A 16222-nucleotide genomic window follows, 5' to 3' on the forward strand; every position below is an offset into this window, starting at 1 on the left:
CGTCTCACTATTGCCCTTGTCGCAACTTGTAGACAAGGTATCTATAGTCCTAGGGGGCTATACAGCGAATATATTACGTTTAGTTTCCTTCGAGCCATAGCTCCGCTGGCGGAACGGTTATATTGTCTGTTATATTATAAGTTTCTTCCGTTAATAACTCTAGGTCGCTGGTTCGATTCCTGGGATGCCCTTGATTAACAAGTAGAAACCATAGAATAGTAAATTATTTTGTCTACTCCTTAATTTGACATGGCCTCCGTTGTAATGTCACGTCAATTATTTTTAGAGCATTGGCATGCCATAATATTTCGGCGCTCCGTCTGTCTTATTACTGAGGGACCCGTCATCCTGATCTCATAAACATAGCATTGGCCTGATCCTCATTGCATTAAAATCGAGATTCTAATCGAGATTCTCATTCCTCGCTTCAATAGGAATGGATTATATTACCGGACCCAGATTCCGCTATATAATCCAATTATAATGAGATATAATCCATGACGGAAATCTCCGACACATGATACGTGAAGCGCTAACCGTCGGTGAGCGATCCTGCGTTGGAGACCTTCCGCCGTAAGTGCATGTAGATAGCACTGCAATAAGTAAGGTAATTGACAGTACTCAGGTTCTGCTGTCCATGGAGCAAGAGGACGCACGAACGATAGCAGACCGCTGGGCACTGGTTATTTTCCGGCTGAAATGCACCCACTGAGCATGCGTCAGGACTCGGAAGGGATGCATTTTTCGTGAGTATGTCAGTGGCATGGGATATTTGGCACCAGCTTGCATCCATCATAATGTAAGAACATCGACAAGTAAAAGCTTGACGCGCGAAGTGGCAGAATTGACCGCCACAGGCGGGCGGTCACGTGCCGAAGTCACGTACATAATGGAACGCGTGACGGGTCGCGTCGGACTCGCAAAGCCCTTTGTCCCCTGCTATAAAGAAAGCACGACCCTCTCTTTTCCCGCTTATTGTCAACTCTAGCTCGACTGTTGCGTCCCTTACTTCCTCCGATTATGGACAGCAGCCCTCAACCCCTGAAACGGCGTAGGGTCGATGACTCTGACCAGCAACCTGAAGGCGACCAACAGGCGGTGCCACGGGATTTCGAGCACCATGAGTCTTTATGGCTTACGGACGGGAACATCATTCTTTGCGCTTTAAACAAGAAAGGACACGGAATTGGCTTCCGCATACACCGATCCATGCTTTGCAAGGTCTCCCCGATATTCGCAGATATGTTCACCCTGCCCCCGTCGGATGCAAATGAGACCTGCGAGGGAGTGCCAGTAGTCCGGATACCTGATAGCGCAGAGGCGCTGGAGATGCTGTTGAAGCACATTTATCACGACCGGTGCGTGCGCTCTCGCTGACTGACTGGTGGGCAATGTTTTCCTACGCTTCCTGTAGACCTCTCCCTCTCAAGCGCCTTGACCCGAATACCCCCTCTCTCGTCCGGCCCGTGTTATCTCTGGCTACCAAGTACGAGATTGCCAGTGTGCGGTCCCAGATCGTCGACCGTCTTACGGAGGACTGGCCGACAACTCTCCACGCGTGGGATACGCTCGAAGCTGAGATCGCCGCCATGCAGGAGGAATGGTATGACAAACACAAGACATATCTCGACAAACACCTCCCGGAGCCCGCCTCCGCAATCCAGTTGGCCAAGACGTACGGGATCCCTGCCATCCTCCCCGCCGCTTTCTACCACCTCTCGAGGCTGTCCATCGCATATGGCCCTGACGGTGCTGAGCCGAAGAAGCAGCACAGGAGCTACCTTATGCGAGGTGTGCGGACTGCGAAGTGGAAGAGTCTGAAAGTCGACGACTATTACAACCTCCTGACGGGACGGATGAGACTGAAAGATGCCGCAAGCAAGGCAATCTTTGACTGGGACTTTCCACACCATGATGATGACTCGGACTCGGAGGATGAGAGTATATGTTCAGAGAGGGCACGATGGCGGTTACAATGTGATTTCGAGGAGGCGATTGGTAACGATGACGACGTTTTGGATGTTCTGCGGACAAAGCGGAAGCAAGCTCTGCGTTCGCAGTGGAAAATTTGTTCGTCTTGTTCTTCGTATATTCAGACCGAAAAATTGCCGGAGCTGCGAGAGAATTTGTGGAGGCGTCTGCCCGAGTTTTTCAACATCAGCCGGTCCGTCCTTTGATTGATGTGCCGTTCGCATCCCCTAACTTGCCTGCAGCGCAGCTGAGCAGCAATAGGACTACGCCTCTAGCATGAACCAAGGTTGTCGCCGGACGAACTCGTCATTGTATTATTATATGCGGCATCTACAGATTCCAATTTGTATCAACTGCTTACCTCTCCCAGTGCGTAATATTTAGCCATGGATCGTTATCTCACGGGCATGGGTGAAGACTCGTAGAGAATACCGTAGATGCACACTCCCTGTGTTACCTTCAGCATATGATGAGCAGCAGGGGACAATATAATCGCGTTATCTGGGGAAGTGGTGCGACTTGTCAGAATGAAAGCCCGACGTGAAGACAGGAGCAATTGAAAGGGTCCATGATAGCTCACATATGTAGTTATATTCAGAGATACGTCTCTACTCCTGCGCAGACGGTGAGCAATCGAGAAACGCGGATGAGTGCTGGTATACGTAGACGCACAATGTGATCCAGGCCGAAGAACTCCGGAAGACGATCCCAAAGGTGCCATCGCAGTTCCCCAGCTTTTTGCTGGAATATCGGTCTGCATCGCCAGCACAAACCATCAAGCACTATAAAAGTTGGGCTGTCCTTGGAGTAGCGGTGCAGAATGCCGAGTATGTCGTTGAACTGATCAACATCCTGCTTCAAGGTTTGAAAGAGCCTCTTCTTTCCATGGCGCGAGCATGCTTGATATTCATTCATGTCCTCGTCATCATTGCCATATTCATCATCATCATCGTCTGCGGGGGGTGAGAATGTCCACTTCATGATTTGATCATATGCGGCGCACTTTAGTTTTTCGCGTCCAGTGAGCAACCGGTAGTAGTCCTCGCCTAGCAGGCTTTTCCACCTCGCACTGCGTGCCCCATAGCTCAACGCGGTTAGCTGCATCAACCGATTGTCTTCAGTTCCGTCCGGTCCCATCGCATAGGCAGACGGGAAAGGTGGTAAAATGCAGCAGGAAGAATGGTGGGCACCCCGCACTTGTAGGCCAGTCGAATGGCCGAGACGGGTTCGGGAAGGTGGTCATCCATAATGAAGACCACCGGATCGTCGTACGCGGCTTTCAGCATGACTGCGATCTCCTTCTCCAATACATCCCAAGCCTTCAGGGTCGTGGGCCAGTCTTCAGTCAGTTGTTTGATTATTGGCTCCCTCAGGACGCGTATCTCGTATTTAGTCGCTATTGATAGTATTGGGTCTACTATTGACGGCGTCTTGGGGTCGAGGCGTTCGAGTGACAGCGTCCTGCATCAAGAATCGCAGTGAGAAGATGCCCTGAAACCGAACGAGGTGCAAACAATAGAACGACCCATACGTCTCATAGTATAATAACCTCAAGACTGCCTCCAGATCTTCGGCACTATCTGGCATCTGGATGCACGGTCGTCTCTCGTAGGATTCGTTCGAATCTGACGGTGGCAGGGCGAACATGTCCGCGAATATTGGAGAACCTTGCAAAGCAAGGATCTATGTTACGCAAAATCCGACGAGGTTGGCAGCGCTGAGCACTACGCTGCCGTCTAGAAGCCATAGCGTCTCGTGCTTGTTCATGGTCAGGGACGGCGCTCCCTGCGGACTCGAGACCTTTGTCAAGTTATCATTGCTGTCCATCCGAGAGGAAGAAGCGCATGTACGCCCGGAAAGACAGCACGAAATGAGCGAAGGAAAGGCTCAGGACGCGATCAATTAGAGACACGATCGACTCGCGCCGGTGGCGCTACGGAAGTAAATTTCACTGTGCTTCACTACTGTGCGGAGAACTACAACAACCCTAACCAATTCCCAAAGCACATCACGTTCACCAAATAAATAGGATTGCGAGTCACAGCAGGACTCTAACCTGCACATACAGCCCAAACAACGGCTCGACAAGCTTAAGTGTCCCGCAAAACCCAACGGACCCCCCATTAGGAAACAAAGAGATGACGCCTAATATACGCAGCTACGAATAAAGGTCCGAGTCCGACTCGACTCGAAAGAGAAAATCCCTGGGAGCGGTCAGTCATGGAAGGGTCCAAAGAACTCGGCCGCGGGCCGGAGCGATGTGCTCGAGAGGAGGGAGAGGGACGAAGAGGGCACGAGGTAAGAAATAACTGAACCAGATAAGATAGCAGACAGAAAGCAAGGGGGACGTGGTATCGATGTAGTACAGCGGACTCGGAGGGCGGTGAAGTGTCACAAGAGCGGCGGTCAAAGTAGTACATACAAGATGCACCAGCGGCGCCAACGGTCCGCCGCAATTTTGCAGCCCCCGGAACCCGCCGCGGGAGAGCGATAGATAAGGGTACTTGCAGCCTGGTAAGAATCGTCTACTCGTTCGCGACCTACAAAAACATCAGCAGGGATCGCGCAGCACCATTAAAACATGAACGTACCCTGAGCACCCGGCCCGCGCCATAATCTTCATCGTCCCGGATACTCTCCGTCTCCGCGTCCCGGCGCCCGCCCTTGGGATTCGGCGGCGGGAGGTGCTCGCCGCTCGGCCCCGCCTCGTACTGCGGCGGGCTCTCCTCGCGGTGCTCCTCCTCGCTCTCGTCCGCGTACGAGTGGCGGGTGTCGAACGGGTTCGGGATCGCGTGCGCGTGCGGGTTCGGCATGGGCTCGACGTACCCGCCGTACGGGTCCTCCGCCTGGCCCGCGCCGAGCGTCTCGAGCGCGGAGTGCGAGTTCGGGTTCACCCCGCGGTAGGCCTGGCCGGGGAAGTCGGGCTTGTAGTGCGCGGCGTATGATTCTTGCGACGTCGGCGGCGTGTGCGCGTGCGCGCTGTCCGACGGCGTCGATAGCAATCCGGCGGCGCCGACGGACGGCTGGCGGTTCAACCCCGGCGCGCCGGCGGACCCGCCGCTGTGAGCGGACGTCGAGGATTGCGTGTGCGACGGCCCGCGCACGAGGTTCGCGTTCACCGCCGCGTACGGGTCGGAGAAGGGCGTCTGGTCGGCGAGGCCGGCGGCCTGCAGGAGGTCCCAGTCGTGCGGGGTGTTCCCGCCTCTGTACCGCCCCGCTGGATCCGGGTACGCCTCGGGTATAGGGGGCGACGCGAAGCGGTTGTACGGCGTCTGCTCCGGCGCGCTAGCGTCGGGGCCGTCCCTCCTGCTCCGCGCCCTCTGTACGCCCACCCCGGCCATCCCGTACGTCGAGGGGTCGTAGGGAACGGGCGGCGGCCCCGCCTGCTGACCCATCGTCATCGGCATCTGCGACGGGTGGATCTCGCGCATGCCGTAGCTCTCGGCGCCCATGGGCGGCTGCGCGTAGGTGCCGTGGCTCGTGACGGTCGGCGTCGGCTCGTACTTGGCGGCTGCGTTCCGCATGGCGAAGTCGTCGTCGTCATCGTCGAGGTAGGGGTTCGCGGTGTAGGCGGTCGCCGCGGCTTCACGCGCGGCTTCGTCGACCTCGTCGTCGAAGCGCCGTGCGCGCCGCTTGCGGATGTAGGTGGTGATGAGGAAGAAGAGGAGGGCGGCGACGAAGAGGCCGACAACGGTGAATACGCCGGCTACGGCGCCCTTGTTGGAGAAGAAGCTGGAAAGGGGTGAGGGGTCAAATAGGTGATAAAGAGTCGGATACATACGGCGTAGCCCCCTTGGTGCTGTTCTGGTTAGATCCCTGGGTCGGAGTCGTCTGCGTGATGACTGTTACAGTCACGAGGGAACCATCTGCGCCAGTCGAGGTCTCGAAATGGGTTGTCGGGATCGGGGTGATCGAGGTTCTCGAGGACGAAGTGGTACTGCTCGAGGTCGACGAGGTAGACGACGAAGACGAGGTGGAAGACGAGGTGGAAGTGGCGGAGGTGGAAGTGGAGGTGGAGGTGGTAGAAGATGTCGTTGTCGGAGCAGACGATGTTGATGTCGTCGAGGAAGTGGTCCTCGAGGTGGTGGTGCTGGACGTAGTCGGGCTGCTGCTGGTCGACGTGGTCGTCTCTGACGTCGTCGACACGCTCGTCGATGTCGACGAGGTGGTAGTGCTCGTGTCGGGCAGCGAAAAGGCTGTCAGATAGGTGTCAGTTATCGCCCCGCAGCGTGAAATCGGTCACTTACGGGGGGTCAATGTCAATGACATGTCGGTCGATAATCACACGATCAGGAATTGCGAGTTGCGACGAGTCAGTTGTATTCCATGCGGGAGCGTAGTGCAAAGGAGCGTGGGGGCAGCAGATGCTGGAGGACCGGTTTTCGTTTGTTTTCGTGGTGCGGGGACGAAACAGACAACGGCTGATCACACGCTCTGCTCACTCGGCATTGCACCCCTTTTTTGGCAATTTCCCATCTCCACAACGCCCGCCGACCGCGTGCAACATCGTTATGTTTCGCGTTGGGCACCGGCTCATACTCTTCGTTGAATCACTCGTAATCCAGGCTTAAACGGGTACTGCTCTGCTAACGTCTCAGCTTGAAGAATCCCCCATTAACAATTGCTGTCTCGGAAGAACTGCGACGAAACCTGCTGATACGGAGCGTGCTATTCAGGTCGTCGTCAACGTTGATTTGCTCGTACCTTCATATCAGGGGTATAAATCCAGTGAGTCTATATTTCACCGTGGGCCCCTATCGAGTGAGTGGCTTGAGACCTGCCTACGCATGTCCGTTCGCCAGTGAGCTCGAACAGGACCGTTATAGCTTCTCGCGTGCAGATATGCGTTCACGGAAAATGCCCTGACCGTGGTGTACCATCTGATAGAGGAGACGGGATTTGTGAGTCGCTCCTTAGCCCTGTCAACTCGTGTCTAGTTCGTACTTTCTTCGGAATCGAGGACATCTTTTCTTGGACCGAGTAATCAGTGCAGCGATGATGCAACAATCGTCGCTCGGAAACCTCGGATTATTCGGTTGGCGTGTGCGAGCTCCTGCCGCCGACGTCTGTCCCGGCTTCCGACGTCCTCCGTCAGCATTCGTGAAGTTGAAACTCGCTTTGACACTTGTAGCCTATTCGCTCTCGTGTTTATCTCGCCTTTGAAACTGTAACAGCGTGGTGTGCACGTATCTCAAGATTAGGCCACTACATCTCGAACTCCAAGGACGTTGATTTGGTGTCACCCTCCATCTTTGGATGATCACCTTGAGACGAAGGCTGTAAGGTCGTGGTTGCCCTATGCTGGCGAGTTGGGGCAGTTGTCACCCATCATTCCCACTCTTCTTGTTGCGTCTCGTTGGTAAGACCGCAGAAGTTGAATCTCTATAGCCTCGATGATATCAGGGTTCCATGTACTTCCCGAAGTCCGTCCCTTTCACAGGTGTTTTTGGGATTTGGTCCCTTGGCATTGCACTGACCAACATTCAAGAGTCGGATGTATGTAGTTAGATATCTGCGGACAGCGCGCGCGTTGCAGTTTCTCTCCCTCGCACGCTATATGGCAGGGAGAATGTTCCCCACCACTTGCTGTGACCAGACGCGTGACAGGACGCGCAAAGTGCTCAAGCGCGTCGCTCATCTGTGTCTTCGGAATCGTACCGTCTTCTGCGCTCCTTGGTTTTTATCGGATATTGATAGTCATCTTGCCCAATGGAGGGGACTTCTAATCCACTGAAGCGACCAAGATTCTCACAGCAAAGCAAGGAATGGGGATGCGACCAAGACACAGAGCCCGAGCCACCGACGTTTAAGGTGCACGAGAGCCTATGGCTTGCGGACGGGAACATCATCCTGCGTGCCGTGAATCAAAACAGAGAATGGCTTGGCTTTCGCGTGCATAGGTCCATGTTATGCAAGGTATCCCCGGTATTCGCCGACATGTTCACCCTTCCGCCGTCGAATGTGAACGAATCCTTTGAAGGGTCGCCCGTGGTTCGAATGCCGGACGGCGCAGAGGTGCTCGAACAGTTACTGAAAATACTCTACCAAGAAGCGTACGTTCCGATTCTCTTTGTCGTCCCATTTCTTATTGGGCCCACGTTCGAACCAGAAATCTTCCTCTAAAGCGTCTTGATCCCAACACGCCCGCTCAGGTGGGACCGCTATTCGAGATCGCGGCCAAGTACGAAATAGACAACGTTCGCAGCCAGATTGTGCAGCGTCTCACCGAGGACTGGCCTACGACCCTTTACAAATGGGATACCTTGGAGGCGGAGATCGAGGCTATGAATCGCGACTGGCACTTCCAGCACAAACCCTGCGGCGGCTTGAGCTGCCCGGAGTACCTGGATAAATACCTCCCCGAGCCGGTGTCGGCGATACAGCTTGCGAAGAAACACGGCGTCCGCTCCATCCTTCCGGCAGCCTTCTACCACCTTTCCCGCTTGTCCATCCAATGGGGGCCGGACGGCTCGGAGCGGAATGAAGAGAGACAGAGGATGTCTCGCCACCGGGGGGTACGAACTGCTAAATGGAAGAGCCTGTCTGCGGAGGATCACTACTGCCTCCATGTCGGCCGCGCTCGCCTGAAGGCCGCCGTAGACTCGCAAATTCGTGGATGGACTTTTAGCTACCACTTCGGCGAAGGCTCGGATGAGGACGAAGATGAGCCAGACGACGATCCGTGCTCGGAGTCTGCGCGATGGAAGACCAGGCAGGATATCCTCGAGGCCGTGAGCAACGCCGACGACGTCCTGCATGTACTACGGCGATTTACGGATGTTCAATGTGACGAATTATCCGACGGTCTATGCTCACAGTGCCTTCTCACTTTCACCACTGAAGCCCGGCAACTGCGCCGCGATCTTTGGGGCCGCCTCCCAGAATTCTTCGAGCTTGACTTGGTACGCAGCCAGTGTTCGTGGTCAGTGGGTGCACTAGCTAATGTATGGTCCTTGCGGCTTTGCAGCTGTAGCTCGCCATCGGCGAGGCCGGGTTTCTACGCATGATTGCCGGAAAACGGTATTGCACATGTACGGTGTGCTATCGAGTGACCTTGCAGCCTATTTACACCGATCGCGAGCGGGAATTCCAACTAACGGTGTGACCAAGGTCGCCCATTGCGAGCTTCAGACTATACGAAAATACGGCCGGCGTCCCCGGGGCAACGGTGAACTCCTCAGGGATCGTCATTGAATGACGCATACTGCGAGACCACCTTTGGTTTCTGCTCTGACTCACGGTATTGGATTGTTTCTCTCTGTCGACCAAGGCTGTTATACCCACTTCGACTTGTATGAGAGCTTCCACAGCGCTCGCGCGCCGAAGGCTTGGAATTGTTGCTCTGCTGAGAAAATTATACCTAGGTCAGGTTAGCATACCTGTCCTGCCTATCAACGAAACCGTCACCCTATTACAGCCTCGTCCAACGCCTGGGAACAAATAGGGAGAATGCCCAGGAAATTTGTGCTGGTCTTAGACACAGTGGGTATTTTTGAATTGGAGTGTAACAGACGACTTGGGGAATTAGCAGTCTGCGGATTCACCGGTGGCGTTTGTGGCATTTGATGTGACGGGGTCGCGTTACGGCGTAGTGCCTTCTAGTTCCTTCTTGGTGGCTTTCTGCTACGCGAATATTTATCGATGACTACAGCACCATTGCTCTTTCGTGTCTCTCTCGTCACCTGGTTCTATGGACGAAACCGATAACCGGCAGAAACGACGAAGACTCTCTTCGCAAAGTGAGCAATCAGGACGAGGTGGCGAGGCGGAGAGCCCCACTTTCACGAAGCACGGGACGCTATGGCTTTCGGACGGAAATATCATTCTGCGTGCTCTGAATGAGACAGGAAACTGGCTTTCTCGTTCACAGGTCAATGCTCTGCAAAGTATCTCCCATTTTCGCCGACATGTTCACACTACCACCGTCGAATGTAAACGAGTCCTTCGAGGGATTGCCTGTGGTACAGATGCCGGACGCAGCAGAGGCGCTGGAGATGTTTCTGAAGATCCTCTATCAGGAAGCGTACGTGTCCTTTTACTCGCTAGAGGTCTATGTACCGTCGACTCACGCATTCGCTAGAGCTCTCCCCGTCAAACGTCTGGATCCTAACACGCCCGCTCTGGTTGGACCGTTGCTAGGTCTAGCTACCAAATACGAGGTGGAACACTTGAGGACGCAGGTTGTCGCGCGTCTGATGGAGGACTGGCCCACGAGTCTGCCAGCCTGGGATACACTGGAAGCCGAGATCACGGCTATGCGGGAGGGATGGCACTCGAGGCATAATTGCACTGGTCCTACTTGTGACGAGCCTTTGGACCATCACCTTCCTGAACCGGTGGCCGCCATACAACTGGCAAAGCAATACAAGATCCCTGCTATCCTTCCTTCCGCCTTCTACCACCTGTCCCGCCTGTCCATCGAATGGGGCCCGGACGGCACAGAGACATACCCATCCATTCAGAGGGGGCGTCTGTTCATGGGAACGCGTACTGCGAGGTGGAAAAGCCTGCCCGGGAACGACTACTACAATCTTCTCGCGGGACGTACTAGATTGCAAAATGCTGCCCAGCGTCATGTTCGCGGTTGGAAGTTTGAACACGTCGAGCTCCCCGGGGATATTCTGGCTGAGGCCGGCGTTTCAGATCATGAGGACGAGGGGTGCTCTAGGAACGCAAGACGCAACATGATTTCGGACTTGGAGAAGGCGATCGCGTCGCATCCCGACGTGCTGCGAACGCTGCAGACCTACGCTTCGTTCCCTCTGCACAATGAGCCAAAGGATGTATGCCCGAGATGCGTCTTCATTGTCATGGAGAAAGCGTCAGCCTTACGAAAGTATCTCTGGGAGCATCTTCCCGAGTTTTTCAATATCGATACGATATGTACGTCGGTTTCCTTTTGATTGGGTAATTCAATTCTGACTCGGCCGTGTTTATCTTCACAGAATGGCGGAAGGCATCCTCCTAGTTAGTGGCATCGCCATTAGTCGGGAGAAATTCGTTGTTATTGCGCAGGCACCCCTATTCGCTTCATAATGTCTACTCTACGTTCCTTGCTTAATGCAGTGATCTCGAACATTCAAACTCAGCGTACAGTGAGCAACCGCACAAAGTACTTGTGCTACCGCTCTCCGAGAGATAATACAAGACATCACGCGTATCAGATCGAAACGTCGACAGTTAATCCAAGCCGTACGTCCCTCCTTCGTACGCGTAAAGCCCCAGCCCCGCCCGCTGCTTGAGTCCGCACTAAGACTGCAGCAAGTGGAGTGCGTACTTCGGTTGCAACGGTTTGGGAGGTGCATGGCTGTCACAGTGTTCGTTCACCCACTGCGATATTGTTCTTCGGACCAGGCACTTGATTGATATCGCCATCGTGATGATGACCTGGATGGCTGACCACAGGTGAGCCTTGCAATGGTCTTACTGTCGTGATCACTGCTGTCTCCCGCTATCTCACTCGTACCTGCTCCTCCTTCGGTAATGGACGACAACTCTAGCGCCCCCAAGCGCCAAAAGGCCTCCGTGTCATACGACCCCGGAGGAGCGGAACGAGACTTTATGGCTTTCGGATGGGAGTATTATTGTGCGTGCGCTGAACGATGCAGGTCCACGTATCGGCTTCCGAGTGCATAGCTCGATGCTCTCTAAGGGTGCGCCCATATTCGCCGACATGTTCATCTTGCTCGTGTCGGCCGTCAATGAATTCTGGGAGGGATTACCGCTCGTTCATATGCCCACAATATGGAGGTACTGGAGGCCCTGCTGACGCTTCTATACCAGGAGGCGTATGCGGGTCTTCTTTGTTCATCTTCCGTCTCTGACATTTCTTGACTGGGGCTGTTCCCTCCCAACGTCTATGCCCCACCCGCGGCTATCCAACCGCTATTGACCATAGCAGATAAATGTGAGATAGACATCGTCAAGCCCCAAATCATCCCACGTCTGGAAGAATATTGGCCGACGTCCCTCCAAGCTTGGGATACTCTGGACAAAGGAGTAGAGGCCAAACAAAAGGTATGGCACGAACGGCTCGATACCTGCGACTCCATGTCATGCAATGAGCCTCTGGACAATCACCTGCCGGAGTCGATCTCAGCAATACAGCTGGCGAGAACGTGCAGGGTATCCGCCATGTTGCCTTCCGCTTTCTATCATCTTTCCAGGCTATCTATACTGTGGGGCGCTGATGGAGCTGAGACTCAAGAATGGTTGAAGGACGCGACATTCTACCATGGCACAAGGACAGCCAAGTCTACCGGATGAATACTACCACTTGCTTAGCGGGACCGCGAGATTGGAGAGTGCCGCCCGTGTTGCAATTATGTCTTGGTCGTTCCAATGGCACCGGTACGAGGATCGCGAAGAAGGGTTCCCCGAGGAGACTGCCAGGCCAGAAAGGCCCGACTTCAGGGATGGATGCTCTGCCAACGCAAGACGGAAGGTAAAGCGTGATCTGGCGGTCGCTATTTACCACAGCGATGACCCGTTGCATCTGCTGCATAGTCTTGTGGGAAACGAACTCGACGACTGAGCGAAGGACTTGTGCGACGAGTGCGTCGGAACGCTGGTCAGTAACTCAGAGCAGTTGCGTCAACTGCTGTGGGACCATCTGTCCGAGTACTTTGATCTGGAACAGGTACGTCTCCTTGAGCATTTACATGTCTCTTGGCGTACGAATCTTCTTCCTTGCCACAGTAACATGGGAACGCGCCTGGATGCGATGCAGACGTTTGTCCCATCATAATGGATCGGTATGATTCGTGACTGCCCTAGAATTGTGGTCCGTTTATGTTGTGATCGTTCACGATACACTGAATACACGACTGGTCTGGGGAGAATGTCGTACGACTGCATATTCCTGTGTTGCTTTCCTGTGTGGTCCCGGCCAAGCATTGCGATCCAGAAAGTTTATACCAACGATCCCGAGAAGGCGGGTCAAGCTACTGTAGTGCTTTCTCAGTTTGCTCGACGTCAAAGTTTGAAGTTTTCGCATGCAGAACGAGTCGTTCGTGAGCCACAGCGATACTGAGCGCTAAGATCCGTCTTTGATCATGCAAATGCTAATGGTACAACATGAGGAATACACAAACCATGCAACAATGCGTTGTCATACAAACATGAGATCCTATCACACGGACAGATGCTGGCCAGCAGCGCCCATCACTCATTAAATATCGACAGCGGCCGGTTCAACGGCGCGCTCTCCATCGACGCATCGCTCCCAGCGCGATCGCGGCCCTCCTTCATCGCGACGTCCTTGTAGTACGCGCTCACGCCGGGCGAGGGTATCCGGAACGTCTCCTCGGGCGGCGGAACGGGGACCGGCGGGCCGGTGGGCACGAAGAGCGGCGGGAGGTGCCCGTCGGGGGAGTGCCCGAAGATGGCGGGGGATTGACTGGTTGGCGGGATGTGGTGGATGGGCTGGGGAGGCGGGACGTGGTGCATTTGCTCGTCGAGGGACATGGGGAGGGGTTGCGGGACGCGGTCGGGGCTGAGGAGGTGCGGCTGGACGTAGGTGTTGCTCCCGCTCGAGTGGGTAGACACGGAGCCGGACTGCATGGATAGGTGAGACTCGGGCGCGTGATCCAGATGGAGCGAAAGCACTTACAGGCGGCTCCACGCTTATATTGGGCGGCGTCGAATCCCGCCGCCGCGCCCGCCGCCGGAAGAACCAGTCCAGAGGTGTCCTTGTTGCCGTCCTATCCACAGGCGTCTTTGTCGAGCTCCTGAGACTATCGCCAGGGGTCCTGGGTCTGGGAGTGGTCGCAGGAAGCGGGGGCTCAGGATACGTCTGCGGCTGATACATCTCCTCCATCGCCCGGGGCGTGTGCGAGCGCGGTGGCTGCGAATGATATGTCTCCTCCGTTAAACGCGGCGTGTGCGAGCGCACCTCGCGTGGCGGCTGGGGCGACGACGAGCGCCTCTGCATTATGAACAAAATAAATATACAGGAACAGTTCATGCTCTGCGACTTACAGGGCGCGACTCGCTCCGCCTCCCCACCGACCTCGTCCGGCTCCGCTCCGTGCCGGGGGTATGGCTCCTCTCGCCCCCGATCCCGGGCCCAGGCGTGCTGCCCCGTCTCGGCGCAGGCGTCTCGCGCCGCGACGCGGGCGCGCTGACGATCTCAAAGTCCGATATGCGCGTCGACGTGCGCGACGCGGGGCGCGGCGGGGAATTCGGCACGCGCAGCACGTTCGGCGGCGCCTCGGCGTACTGCCCCTGCCCCTGTCCGCCCGCGTAGGCGTAGTCGCGCGGGCGGACGTCCGAGCGCGGGACGGCCGGGCGCGCGCGCGGGATGTAGAACGAGTCCTCCTGCGCGCCGTGCAGATGCCTCGGCGCCTGCGAGCGCGGCGTCGTCGTCGTCGCCCCGCCCATCTCGTGCGGCATCATCGCCGCCCCGCCCATCTCGTGCGGCGGCGGCAGCGGTATCTGCGGCTCGCCCCCCGGGCCGAGGCGCGCGGCCGCGGGGACCCACCCGTCGGGCGGGATGGCGACGGGGGGATGGGGTGGTGTGGCGCCGACGGTGTACACCGGGATCGGCTGGATGACCTCGGGCGAGCGCGGGAGCGGGGAGGGCGGGGCGTGGTGTGGGGAGGGCGGGTTGACGGGGGTGGTGAGGGTGGGGAAGGGCATCGTTGGCGCGTGCGGGGCGCTGTCCGGGACGCGGGGCTCGCGGTAGCTGGGTGTGCGGTTTGAGGTCCGTCTGCAGGGGATATCTGAGTTGACACGCTCCGAGATGGAATGGATGCTCTCACGTAGGCGCTCGAGGGGGGGCGCGGGAAGCCGCGCGAGAAGAAGGGCGGGGTGCAGCGGACGGCGGGCGTGCAGGCGGCTCGTCTGCACTACCAGAGCCTGAACCCGAGCCTGAACCCGACACCGCCCTCCGTCTGTCCCGCTCTCTCGGCGGCGCATTCTCCTCGCCCGCCCTCCGTCTGTCCCACTCTCTCGGCGGCGCATCCTCCTCGCCCGCCCTCCGTCTGTCCCTGTCCCACTCTCTCGGCGGCGCATCCTCCTCGCCGTACACCACCATATCCTCGTCGTCCTCCCTGGCATAGTACCCCTCCCTGCGCCCCTCCACGAACCCCCTGCGGAGGCCCTCGGCATACCCCCGGCGGTGGGCCTCCTCCCGCGCATTATCCAGCGCGCGCTCCTCCTTCCACCGCCGCGCGATACTCCGCCAGCGCGCGGCCTCGGCCTCGGCGTCCTGCTTCTCGCTGCCGACGCGGTCGACGATGTCCTGCGCGCGGAAGATCTCGCGCTGCGCGTCCTGCAGCTGGTTCTTGTACAGCCTTAGCTCCTCGCGCAGCCGGGACACGTCCTGTTCCAAGAGGCGCTTCGAGTCGGCGAGCGTGTTGAGCTGCGCGAGCGCGACGAGGGCGCGGCGCTCGGCGTCGTTCGCGCGCGCGGACTCTTTTTCGAGCTGGGAGGAGGTGAGGGAGACGATGGAGTCGATCTTGCGCGCGTCCCTCTCCTCTCGTGCGAGGATGCGCGCGAGGAGGCGGTTGGTGGTGTTGGAGAAGACGCCGTCTTGGGCGGGCGTGCGCGTGCGCCGGGAGGAGGTGGGCGGCGGGGGCGGCGGGAGCGGGCGGATCTCGCGCGAGCTGGAGGTGGAGGGGGAGGAGGGGAGGGAGGGCTCGCGGATGTTGTCGAGGTGATCGTGGATGTAGTCTAAGCTGGGGAGTGGATAAGGGTTAGGGTCTGCACGGAGGAGGGATGGTAGGGACGTACCCGGGACTCTGCACGCGGCTGGACATGGTGCCTCGTCAACGGAAGCAAGTGCAGAGTCCAGGGGGGAGAGCAGCGGGAGACTACAAACGAGATACCACAACATGCGGGGAGAAGAGAGGGCCGGACATAAAGAGCCTCGTGTTGGTGATGCCATAGGTTGTTTGTGCGTTCGCAGATAGTAATAGATAGTGCGAGCCTCCCGTCATAGGCGTGGCGGGCACGTGTCCTTCTACTCAACCCGGACGATACTCGTCCAGGTAATCCTCTCTCGGGGTTTCGGTATTCCAGAGACTGCAAGGACCTGTCGGCAGCATCAATGAACGCGACATTGTTTGCAGGCGACGAGGACAAGGGTTGCTTGTACGCGTCTTTCGGCCAAAGGGATGGCAATGTAGTCATACGGAAGCAGAGAAGCTGGCGCCATCAACCGCGGTGGTCAGCGGTGCTAATCGATAGTAAACCGTCACCTATGATTACTCGTTCTAGCCGTAGCGCACACTGTCCATTAGCGTTGAAG

The 16222-nt window shown here is 56.8% G+C and overlaps 7 protein-coding genes across 7 annotated transcripts; 4 read left to right on the forward strand and 3 right to left on the reverse strand.

Moving 5' to 3' along the window:
• Window positions 1–1020: 1020 nt before the first annotated feature.
• On the forward strand, window positions 1021–2232 carry GLOTRDRAFT_123529 (uncharacterized protein; the record flags this gene model as incomplete). Its single annotated transcript, XM_007872776.1, has 3 exons — window positions 1021–1358; window positions 1415–2164; window positions 2214–2232. 3 exons carry the CDS (start codon window positions 1021–1023, stop codon window positions 2230–2232), a joined length of 1107 nt encoding a protein of 368 aa, XP_007870967.1.
• Window positions 2233–3074: 842 nt separating this feature from the next.
• On the reverse strand, window positions 3075–3630 carry GLOTRDRAFT_50178 (uncharacterized protein; the record flags this gene model as incomplete). The annotated part of the gene is made up of 2 exons (XM_007872638.1): window positions 3075–3432; window positions 3503–3630. Coding segments are annotated over 2 exons (486 nt in total), but the record flags the coding sequence as incomplete, so codon positions are not given.
• Window positions 3631–4496: 866 nt separating this feature from the next.
• On the reverse strand, window positions 4497–5750 carry GLOTRDRAFT_133823 (uncharacterized protein; the record flags this gene model as incomplete). Its single annotated transcript, XM_007872777.1, has 2 exons — window positions 4497–4511; window positions 4563–5750. The coding sequence occupies 2 exons, from the start codon at window positions 5748–5750 to the stop codon at window positions 4497–4499; spliced, it is 1203 nt and encodes a 400-aa protein (XP_007870968.1).
• Window positions 5751–5809: 59 nt separating this feature from the next.
• On the forward strand, window positions 5810–6178 carry GLOTRDRAFT_133824 (uncharacterized protein; the record flags this gene model as incomplete). Its single annotated transcript, XM_007872778.1, has 1 exon — window positions 5810–6178. The coding sequence occupies one exon, from the start codon at window positions 5810–5812 to the stop codon at window positions 6176–6178; it is 369 nt and encodes a 122-aa protein (XP_007870969.1).
• Window positions 6179–7875: 1697 nt separating this feature from the next.
• GLOTRDRAFT_50273 (uncharacterized protein) lies at window positions 7876–8978 on the forward strand (the record flags this gene model as incomplete). The annotated part of the gene is made up of 2 exons (XM_007872645.1): window positions 7876–8024; window positions 8081–8978. 2 exons carry the CDS (start codon window positions 7876–7878, stop codon window positions 8976–8978), a joined length of 1047 nt encoding a protein of 348 aa, XP_007870836.1.
• A 711-nt stretch (window positions 8979–9689) lies between these two features.
• Window positions 9690–10982, forward strand: GLOTRDRAFT_66839 (uncharacterized protein). Its single transcript, XM_007872779.1, has 3 exons — window positions 9690–9994; window positions 10052–10854; window positions 10917–10982. Coding segments are annotated over exons 1-3 (990 nt in total). The 5' UTR covers window positions 9690–9809; the 3' UTR covers window positions 10919–10982.
• Window positions 10983–13134: 2152 nt separating this feature from the next.
• On the reverse strand, window positions 13135–15731 carry GLOTRDRAFT_123532 (uncharacterized protein; the record flags this gene model as incomplete). The annotated part of the gene is made up of 6 exons (XM_007872780.1): window positions 13135–13527; window positions 13583–13816; window positions 13865–13897; window positions 13951–14680; window positions 14733–15650; window positions 15706–15731. 6 exons carry the CDS (start codon window positions 15729–15731, stop codon window positions 13135–13137), a joined length of 2334 nt encoding a protein of 777 aa, XP_007870971.1.
• Window positions 15732–16222: the final 491 nt, after the last annotated feature.

The sequence above is a fragment of the Gloeophyllum trabeum genome (assembly GCF_000344685.1).
Source record: "Gloeophyllum trabeum ATCC 11539 unplaced genomic scaffold GLOTRscaffold_00019, whole genome shotgun sequence".
Taxonomy (NCBI): Eukaryota; Fungi; Basidiomycota; class Agaricomycetes; order Gloeophyllales; family Gloeophyllaceae; genus Gloeophyllum; species Gloeophyllum trabeum.